Source organism: Chrysochloris asiatica, unplaced genomic scaffold (assembly GCF_000296735.1).
Source record: "Chrysochloris asiatica unplaced genomic scaffold, ChrAsi1.0 scaffold00138, whole genome shotgun sequence".
Classification (NCBI taxonomy): domain Eukaryota; kingdom Metazoa; phylum Chordata; class Mammalia; order Afrosoricida; family Chrysochloridae; genus Chrysochloris; species Chrysochloris asiatica.
Genome location: NW_006408656.1, coordinates 3,748,755 through 3,759,662, shown reverse-complemented (window position 1 = coordinate 3,759,662; position 10,908 = coordinate 3,748,755). Strand labels below are relative to the sequence as shown.

Here is a 10,908-nt window from a genome sequence, read left to right as displayed (position 1 = left end):
GCTTCTCCAATTGGAAATTAAGAGTGAGCTGTGAGACAGGGAATGGAATAGCCTCAGAGACCAAACAGAGGGACCAAGGTGGTGGTACATTATGTGGGTAGTCAACTGAGAGTGTACAATGATGGTGAGTACATCCCTCCCATTCCACTAGGCTGCAATCTGATCTGAGATGGAACCCTGAGTATCATGATTCCAACTGAATGTCTGTTAAACTTTTGTAAGGAGGGAGAGAGGCATCTTTCAAAATCAAACATATTTTGTGATGTGAATAAGCTTAAGAACCATTGGTACTAAGACAAACAGATTTTAACCAATGCACTATATTATAAATCTGCTTTATTTAGCAATTACAAGAGAGCAAAGGACAGAGAAAACATCATAGGGATAACCACTCTGTACATCACAGGACTTCTCACTTGTGCCTTCAGAGCCTCTGCAAGGACCTCTTGGGCCACTGGCGATCAAGGGAAAGTTGTCCTTCTCTGGAGTATAATCCAGACTGAGTCTTTGTAACTAACAGTGGCAGACAGAGTTATCTTGAAATGTTCAGCCTCAGATGCAGGACATTAGAGGCAAGTGAGTGATAAGTTAGTAACAGCATGAAACATCACATGTGATTAAATTATGATGTAAAATCAAAGACTGACTTCCTGATGGTGAAAAAAGGAAGCTCGGGTGAAGCAGGTATAGGCAGAGAGATGAAAGGAGGAGACAAGGCAGCATCAGCTGGAAGTGAAACAGGTCAGGGGAGGAGCAGCCATGTGAGGAGGGAGCCATGCAGCTGGAGAGGGGCCTGAGGCATTGTGGAACCCAGCAATGGTGGTAGGACCTCAGTGCTTGTAGCTCTTCCTGCTGGAGGATGAGGAGGTAGTGTATTTGATGGTGGAACTGCTGCCACCGGAGGAACCGAAGCCACCTCCAATGCCTCTGCCACTGCCGGAACTGAAGCCACCGCCATAGGAGTATCCACTGCCTCCACCTAGGCATAAGCCACCGCCGACACCGACACCACTGGCGCTTCCGTAGCCACTGGAGACGTTGGACTGCACCACAGCTGTGAGGGGAGAGAAACGGAAACAATGGTCCATGGGGAGACTCTTTCCACCAGCCTGAATCCAGGCAAAAGAGCAAAGGCAGGGAAGGAAATCACACAGAGGTACTTACAGATGCTGACTTGGCCAACGCCTTCCCCGGTCAGCCTAGGGGGGAAAACAAACAAAGGGAAGATGAGACCTCAGAGAACCATGAGCTGAATGAGTGTGGACAGCCTCAATCTGAGGAACAGTTCAGGCAGACATGGCCCTTCTTGTTGTTTTCCAAGAATAGTAAGGGTGGTCATGATTACAGTGGTTCACAGGTGTGCTCCCGGTCTACATACATATCTTGGAGATACTTGTCTGATTTACCCACCTGCACTCCTCGCCTTCCAGAAGTTTCCTGTAGGTGGCGATCTCCACGTCCAGGGCCAGCTTGGTGTTCATCAGTTCCTGGTATTCCCTCAGCAGCCGAGCCATGTCCTGCTTGGCCTTCTGCAGGGCATCTTCCAGCTCAGCCAGCTTGTTCTTGGCATCCTTGAGGGCCATCTCCCCACGTTGTTCAGCATCAGCAATGGCGGCCTGAAGGTTGGCACACTAAGGGGGAAAAAGAGGAAGTAAAAACTTGTAATCTGTTTCTTCAGGGAAACTACTCATATTCCTCTTTCTCAATGAGAAAAAAAATCTTAAAGCCTGGAACTGATGGAGAAGGAGCTCTGACTTTTTCTATCAATTCAAAATTCTTGAAAACTTTTCAAGTCTGGAAGTCACTTGACAAAAACCCATGACACTTTTTATGTTAACAACCCTGAATGAGGATATGGGTGGTGATTGATGAAAGACAAATACAGTGGACCTAAGACCATGGAACATTAGAGTAAGGGTCTCATTTACTATTCATTTTGTAGTGTTGTGTCCAAAGCCAAACCAGGACCATCACTGATGATCTAATGTGGACGCCACACTAACTTAGACAAAATTACATACATCCTCAGTTGAAGTGAACTTTCACATCAGACTCAACATCTTGCCTTTCTCTCACCTCAATCTCACACCTTTGTGCATCTCTTGTTTTCACTTTGGACTTGAACAGATTCAGCATGATTCCTCAAACTCTCTACCTTTTCGTTCCCAACATATTTCTTTGCAATTTCCGAGTCAGCCATTTTTTCTTATGTAAATCTTTATGATGCCTCTAGCCTGAATTTTTACAAATCTGAACACATGGGAATGGTTCCATCCATGTGTTAGTAGTATCAAGTACTTAACTTTGGCCCATCCTTCCTAACCAGCTACAGTAGCTGCCTAAGCCTACTCTCCCCTGATAGTCCTTCAATACCCAGCAATATGCCCAGATGGTAGCTGATGACTACCTGGCAGACTAACAAGGAAATGTAGTTTGCTTCACCATTGTCTCTTCCTCCTAGACCCCACTAACGCACCTGCTTCTTGACGTGGTCGATCTCGGATCTCAGCCTCTGGATCATGCGGTTGATCTCAGAAATCTCTTGCTTGGTGTTGCGCAGGTCATCTCCATGTCTGCCTGCAGTGATCTGCATCTCTTCATACTGTGGTCCAGAGGGAGAGAGACAGGGTGTGTGGGGCTTAATATGCCAAATGTCTTTCAGTTCTTGATCAAGCATTGGAAAAACTTGAACTTAATGGTTTCTCATCTGGGAATGTAGGAAAAGTTGATGTTGCAAAATTGTTAGATGTTGCTCAACTGAATTCACAGATCATTCTTATTATTGGGCCACTGTTAGTCTAGATCTCCTCTGGGCAGGTACAGTGTTTCTAAGAGGCAGTATTCAGAATGAAGACGAAAGTAAAGATCATTAGTTTGTTATCTAGGAAAATTTTCCTCTTGCATTTACATTCTTTTAATAGTTTGGGGCATAAGTTTTGTGATTGTCTACTTTAACAGTACAAGGATGTATATACACTGTCAGATGACTCCAGCATCCCTGACATACATTTCCAAAAAAGAAACCAGAACCTTGCTTGTTATCCTAAGAAGAGTATCTGAAAGATGATAGCTGCTAACTCACTGCTCACCTTGGTCTGGTACCAGGACTCAGCCTCAGCCCGGCTCCTCTGGGCAATATCCTCATACTGGGCCTTGACTTCAGCAATGATGCTGTCCAAGTCCAGACTGCGGTTGTTGTCCATGGACAGGACCACAGATGTGTCTGAGATGTGGGTTTGCATCTGAGACAGTTCCTGCAGAACAAAAGATTGTAAGGCCATCTTTTCCAGAGACATTCACAGGCGATCTCAACCCAAGAATCTCCCACTCATTGCTGAATGCCATTCAATCAAATAAAAGGAGAAGATAGATACTTACTGCATCAAAGAGGACTTTCAGGAAGTTGATTTCATCTGTAAGGCTGTCTGCCTTGGTTTGCAGTTCAACTTTATTCATGTAAGCAGCATCCACATCCTAGGGAAAGACCCACATTTTCAATCAACTGAGCGCATATCCCCAGTCTATTCATTTTTAGACTACTTCTTCCCTATTCTGCTCCTATAAAGAATTTTCATCCAAGATCTTAGCTCACCTTCTTCAGTGTCACGAACTCATTCTCTGCTGTTGTGCGCTTGTTGATTTCGTCTTCATATCTAGAATAAGAAAAGTAAATGATACAATTGAACCATGGGGTAAAGTAATATAGAAAAGGGAGTTTAAGATCCAATGATTTCCATAAAATTGAGTATTTACAATTTGAGCTTTCTTGCCACAGAGAGCCTAAAAGATGATTTCATGATTTGGCCATTTCTTTTCTTGCTTACCCTTCCTCTTCTGAAACTCATAGTTCTTTTTGCTTTTCAGATTTGCTCATAGACATGAATTTGTGATTTTTATTCCCATTGGTCATGTTTTGTTAAGGACCTGTAAGGCCACTTTTATATTTGGTGATACCTATTTCTTAAAGACCTTCGAGGACTAAATTCTCTTTTGCTCACTTGTTCTTGAAGTCCTCAACTGTGTCCTGCATGCTTCTGAGCTCAGAGTCCAGGCGGCCTCTCTCCCCAAGGATGGTGTCCAGCTGCCTCCGGAGGTTGCTGATGTACTGCTCGAACATGGGCTCTAGGTTCTGCCTGACGGTCTTGGTGCCCTGCTCCTGAAGCAGGGCCCACTTGGTGTCCAGGACTCTGTTCTGCTGCTCCAGGAACCGCACCTGGAGAGGAAGGAAACAAGGTGGCCATTTGTAGACAAAGCAAAAAGGGACGTGTCTTTTTTCTCAGATGTCCATGCAGGCGTGGGAGGTCTCCATGGTCTAGCTGGCCTAGGAGGAGCAGCTCAGAGGTTCAGATTGAGAATCTTGCTCCTCAGATCCCACAGATCTCCCCAGAATAACTCCCCTGTGGACCTTTGAGTTTTTCCTACACTGAAAATTCTGGAGATTATCAGTGATTTTTGACATTCCACTATGAGTCTGTACCAACTCGATGGCACCTAACAACAGCAACAACTTCCTTCTTGATAAGCAGAAACACGAACCTTATTTAAAACCATTTGCAAGATATATTGTGTAAAACCTTTGTATTACATATGAGCCATTGAAGGAGTGTTATCTGTTGTATAATCATTTGACTGGAATCTAATTTTCCACTTAGAGCGTGAGTCTTGTCTGAAGCATCTTAGATTGATGGTTACTCACTGTTTCTAGAGTTTTTTTGTTTCTCTATAGATAATATAAATGCTTTTGCATCTGGACAGAATATTCTTTTTCTTTTTTAATCATTTATTTTATGTGTGTGTGTAAAACTAAACACAGAAAAACATGTACCAATTCAATAATTTCTACATATTGAATTCAGTGACACTGATTACAGTCTTCAAATTGTGTACCCACTTTAGCTATGCTTTTACAAATTATTCCTTCAGTATTCACATAAACTCATAGATTTCTCCTCCTAACTAGAGTCCAGAAATCATTGTGACTGGCCAGTTCTTTGTAATTGTTATAAACTTCAAAGATAAAAGTTAGCCAATTACACTCCATAGTTCCCTTTCCATGGGTCCTGGGTATCACCGGTTGATAATCTTTTCTACATAGGAATGAGGGTAATTTAGGGCATTTATCATTTCAGAATTGTTTGCACCACCTCTACCTATTGTCAACATGGAGCCAATGTGGCATTCTTGTGGAATGATCATCTGTGTCCCCTTATCCTTTGTCCCTAAATCCACCCCTGTCAGAAAGCTCATTGTTTCTCTAGTTAGGAGACTCTGAAATACCCGGTGAAGAGAATGTTCTCAGGTCTCACCTTGTCGATGAAGGAAGCAAACTTGTTGTTGAGGGTCTTGATCTGCTCCCTCTCCTCAGTCTTCACCCGCTGGATGGTGGGGTCGATTTGCAGGTTCAGAGGAGTGAGGAGATTCTGGTTGACAGTGACCTCTTGGATGCCTCCAGGGGGGCAGACGGGGAAGCCAGAGCCCCCATAGCCACCACCAAAGCCAGCTCCACCACCAAGCCCAAAGCCACTACCAGCTCCACCGCCAAAACCAAATCCACTCCGGGAGCCTCCTCCAAAGCCAAAGCCACCTCCGACTCTGCTGCCATATCCACTCCTCATGGTACAGCTGCCACCTCCACTGGAGATCCTCATGGAGCCCCCCATGCCATAGAGGCTCCTGCTGCCAAAGCCAGCTCCTCCACAGGCCCCACCGAAGCCATCGCTTCCCCTGGAGCGAGACACGGAGACACTGCTGAAGCCTGAGCGGCAAGCCCCAGGGACTCTGGCTGAGCTGGCACTGAAGCCACGGCGGCTGATGGTGGATTTGCTAGACATGGTTCTCTACAGATGAGAAGGTGAGACGAGTGTGAGAAGCTGGAGTGTAGAGCTGATAGAAAGCTGCTTCTCCGAGCTGGACTTTCCAGCACACTTTATATATAGTGAGAATGAATGGGCTGGTCCTGGAAGGTGAGCTTGAAGGTTGGGATGGGCTGAGCTTTACAAATAGTGAGCTCACCCCCAGTTTCTAGAAAGGTATGAAATATGAAGATTGCTTTTTTGGCTTCCTTTAGTCATGGAGAAATTCTCTTGCCTTCCAGCCTTGACTTGATCACAAGACAATAAGGTTGGATGCAAATTCACTTAAGTAATGAGTTAGTCATGTTTCAAACAAAGGAGACAAGGAGCTCATCTGTGATAATTGTCCCTTCCTTCTGCTTACTCAGACACTCCCTTGTGTGCCCCCTTCCCACACAGGTTTTCTCCTTCACCAGCAGCACCCTCCCCACCAGGGTGGGACTCTTCTTCAGGGCTTAAAGGCATTTGCCCACAGATTTGACAAGAAGTATCCTGTTGTGTTTTTCTACCAATGTTGAAACATTCCTGTTAGCCTGAAAATGGGATTGGGGGCTTCTTTGGAGACAGAACCCTCCTTTGAAAGGTAAGAGGAACACAGAAGTTGAGTTTTTACTTTATAAGAACATTGGTTTTGACCTTGTGTCATAGACTGCTCACTTGTCACTTTTCTCAAAGAACAGAAGCAAGCATGTCCCAAGATCGCTCTGTCTGTCTAGAAGCCTGACTTCTATTGTCTGTTCATAAACCCCTCCCCGACATTTGCTTTTCACAGTGAGTTGGTTTTCATGTAATTTTCCTTCCAGTTACAATTCATAAGCCATTTCTCTCTGCTGTTTTCAAAAATTCACTTAGAGCTTCAACTTAAAGAATCCAAAAGTTTAGTACAAAAATCATTAGGGACTTTTTCATTCCTACAATCTTTGACATTTTTAAGAACTAAGGATCAGGCATTTTAATAGGGTGTGTATGGAAAGTTGAGGGACATAAATAATCAGTGAATCATAAAAATATGCCCTTACAAGTGAACTGATGTCACAGGTAAATTCCAAATTTTTATTTTTAATCTCAACGCTAGCAATCCCATCGTCCTACACACCTTCATAGGGAGGACAGTTGCCAAATGAAAGTGTTACTTGGTTTAGAAGGGAGTGAAGTTCATTTTTTCCCATCCAGGCACAAAGTACGATGTATGAGGGGAATTGACAGCAATTCTAGACTTGTTGTTCTATGAGAATACATTGGTTCAGCAGGTATCCGTGGGAGGTAAGTCAAACACCCACATTGAGATGAGCCTAAGGAACGCTCTTGTTACTGTTTTATGAGCAGCCCCATATCTCAAATATTTTGAGGGAACATGAAATTTAGGAAGGCTGGGTGTTTCCTACCCATAGAAGTCACTAACTCAGCATCTGACAGGAAAGAAACACTTTCCCAAGACAACGGAAGCAGCTCCCCTCCCATCACCATGGTTGCACAATGGTAAACCAAAAATATGTTTCCACCCAGTTCTGGGAAAGAAGTGCTCCTTCTTGTGGCACAATGTTTTGATCCACTGAACTCTCTAGGATAGAGGTTTGGCATAAATGATGCCAGGTTGGGTAGGAAGGATTGGCATGCCTTTTGGAAGGAAGCAGCATTTGCCTAATGTCATTGGAGTTTGCACTCCAGGCATTTTCTCTTGATGACAGATTGAGATCTTATCACCCCAGTTCCAGAACTCCAGTCCCCAAAGCACTGTCTAATGACTAGGCATAGAAGCAGAGGGAAGGATAGTGAAGAGAGTTTGTTTGCTAACATCCTGAAGGTCCCATCAGGCATAGAACATCTCTGTGTCTGTCTAGATTGCTTACTTGCCATACTGACATTTTTGTTTTGACCAGCCTTGCTCATAGTATTCCTATAAATTTTGGCTATATCCCTTCTGTTTTGCCTTAGGTAGCTTAGTTACGGGCTTATGGGGCTGGAGTGAGAGAGAAAGACAGTTTTTAGTGCTCTAAAATGCAGGAGGAAGATGGTAGATTCTAGACAAGCAGTAGTTCCTTCTGATTCTCTGTGGCCTTGGTTCAAATTTATCACTTTAGACAAGATCATGAGGTTCCACAGTGTGATTATACAGTGGTATCTAGCTCAGAGGGGCTGAGATTATGAGCCCTCCACAGTGAAACCCTATGGAAATGCTGTTGTTGTTAAGTGTCGTTGAGTCAGTTCTGACCCATAATGACACTGTATAGGGTTTCCAAGGAGCAGCTGGTGAGCTTGAACCACCAATCTTGTGGTTCAAATGACTTTGCAGTCCAGCGCATTAGCTGACAAAATCCCAGTACACTAACTTCTCTCATAAGAGTCTTGGATAGCTTGTGTTTACTTCCTTCTCTAGTTTTATATATCATCATTACACCTTTCCACCAAAATCTTAACATATTGCTATCAGAAGTAACTGGAAACTCATGCTTTTTCTTTCTTCTCTGGGCTTTACATGTACGCTCTTCTTCATTCAAAACACAATTCTTTTCAATTTATCCTTTCCTTCTGGCTAATTTGCTCTTAACTCTCAGGTCTCAATTTACACAGCCCTCTCAGACCATCACACTGCCATTGTGATCGACAGCAATTCTCTTCACTAATTTGTAAACAGCTTGTTCCACCAACTGTGTCTCCTTATTTCCAACACATGGCATAATGCCTGGCTTACTGTAGGTGCTTAGGAAACAGGACCATGGTGTCTTGTAATAAGAGACATTGGTAAATGTTCAGCAATTTTGCAAACTACTTGGTAAACCATCTGTAGTTTGAAATAGTCCATGAGAAGAATATTTATAGCATTGAAATGAGCAGATGCTAATTTCAGGGTATCAAGTTTGTTTGTGTTTTCTCCCATCCAGAGAGCCAAACCTTTACAGAGTCAAACTGTTTGCCCTTCTCCAAAATGGGCAAACTGTCACTATGCTTAGTCATTAGGCAGTGCTTTGAGGACTGGAGTTCTGGAACTGATGATGACAGCTGAAGTAACCAAAGGATGAGGCTGAGGTCCAACAGGAGCACCTACTTCCCACTTCTTCTCTCTCTAGGCTTTTGATTACCCCAAGACTCCCAGTGTGCTGTCCAAGTGTTATACAATGTTCCACTTATTAAAGATATTCCAGAATGTCCTTTAAATTCACAGCTTGCTAAGCACAACTTGTTGACTTCAGAAAGTAACCATGAGCTCCTTTGCTATATTAGCTCTGTCACAACTAACCTTAACAGGGAATTGGGTGTGTGATCATCCAAATGAAGTCAGATAATTTCTTTCCCTAGCTCCTCTGGGGCTATATTCACCTCCACTGAATATAGTACATGGGAGGGGCAACCCAAGACACCCTTTCATAGGTCTCTGGGTCTTTTGGCATCAAGCTCCTGATCTTCCCAATATTGTCACCACCCTACCTTGGCCAATGGTGGCTGCACAGCTGCTTCTCATCCTGCAGCATATTCTATTTATAGTAGCACCTGCATGTATGGACTGCAAGTCCCTCTTCCTGAAGACCTCAGCATTCCCACCAGTCTCCTTGCTTTCACTCTTTCCTCCCTCTTCCTTTCTACACAGACTTGTTTCCTAAAATCCCCTTAGTGTTCTCCCATACTGCCTTCATTTCCCCAGAAGTCAGCCAAATTGTGCATCACATCAAACTCTAGTGCCTCTTCTCTTCAGCACAGCCTTTAAAGGAGGGTATGTGCTCCACATGCTCTGATGAACAGTTTCCAAGCTTTGCTCAGAGCACAGGGAAACTCCACTTGGTGTTACATAACCAGTGCTGCTGCTGCTACAGCTGTGTGCCACTGGGTTCCCAGTCACAGTGACCCTGTAGAGGGTTTCTGAAACTGTAAATCTTTACATAATCAATAGCACACATTTATTGAACACCTACAAAGGGTCATCAAAAATGACCCTCTCATCCGTGAGTTGGACTGACACAAAACCTTAAACAATGGACTTATTCATATACCAAAGATCAGGACCCTGAGACGTTTCCTTATATTACGCATAAGGTTGCTATGCATCACCACTTGCTCAATGGCACCTAACAACAACAAATATGAGAGTAAGTAAATATGTATTGCTACAAGGGTTCCAGTTCATACCTGCATGGGTTTATTCCAAGCAAAACATGTTTAAACATGTCTCTGTGATTGGTAGATGGCTGCAGACAGATTCTTTCAACGATCCACTTATCTTAGTCTCATTAGGGTATACTCAAAAGAGGATCCAAGGGAAACAGTGTCTTTCAAGGGGATCTGCAGGGCCAGTTAAATTCAAGGCAGTGAGGTCAGCTCAGAAGGTGATGGTGACCATACTTTGGGACTACCAAGGGATAATCTTGATAGATTTTCTTGACGGACTATCATTAGGGCTCATTATAAAGAAGTTATAAGAAAATAGAAAACTGAACTGCTGATAAAAATGCAAAGTAAGTTGTGCCAAGGGATTGTTTCCATCATGACAATGCACGTGTCCGTTCTTTGAGAGTAACAAGAACTGTCCTATGAGGATTTCATTGGGAAACCTTACCCCATCCACCGTATAGATCCAATCTTGCCCCTTCAGTCTTCTTTTTGATCCCCAAACTCAAAGAACATTTCAAAGGAATAGATTTAAGGCCTTCAAGGATGTCCAAGTTTTTGTTTTGACATGGTGTAAATCAGGGGAAAGGTTAGAGGGATGGAAACACCAGCTTCGAAAGTGTATAGACCCAGATGGAGGCTATGTCGAGAAGCAATAGCTTCGCATTTTGAGATTTTTGCCTAATAAAGGTTCCTATGATTTTGTAACAATTCTTTTGTATCTATTGCTTATGTCAAGCCTGTGCAATTGATACAGAGAATAGAACAACAACCAAAAACCAGACCTGTTGCTGTTGATTCTGACTCAGTGTGACCCTGTGTGTAACAGAGTGGAACAGAACTCCGTAGGATTTTTGTGGCTGTAATCTTTATGGGAGAAGATAGCTAGGCCTATTCTTCCCTGGTTGAATTTGAACTGCCTCCTGGCCCCTCCAGCACCCAAGCTATCCTGTGT

At 43.6% G+C, this 10,908-nt stretch overlaps 1 protein-coding gene across 1 annotated transcript; it reads right to left on the bottom strand.

Moving 5' to 3' along the window:
• Positions 1-794: 794 nt before the first annotated feature.
• On the bottom strand, positions 795-5,876 carry LOC102838754 (keratin, type II cytoskeletal 6A-like). The gene is made up of 9 exons (XM_006870004.1): positions 5,307-5,876; positions 3,999-4,213; positions 3,593-3,653; positions 3,379-3,474; positions 3,090-3,254; positions 2,477-2,602; positions 1,411-1,631; positions 1,165-1,199; positions 795-1,054 (listed from the first exon to the last, which is right to left on the bottom strand). Exons 1-9 carry the CDS (start codon positions 5,829-5,831, stop codon positions 831-833), a joined length of 1,668 nt encoding a protein of 555 aa, XP_006870066.1. The 5' UTR covers positions 5,832-5,876; the 3' UTR covers positions 795-830.
• Between the last annotated feature and the right edge of the window lie 5,032 nt (positions 5,877-10,908).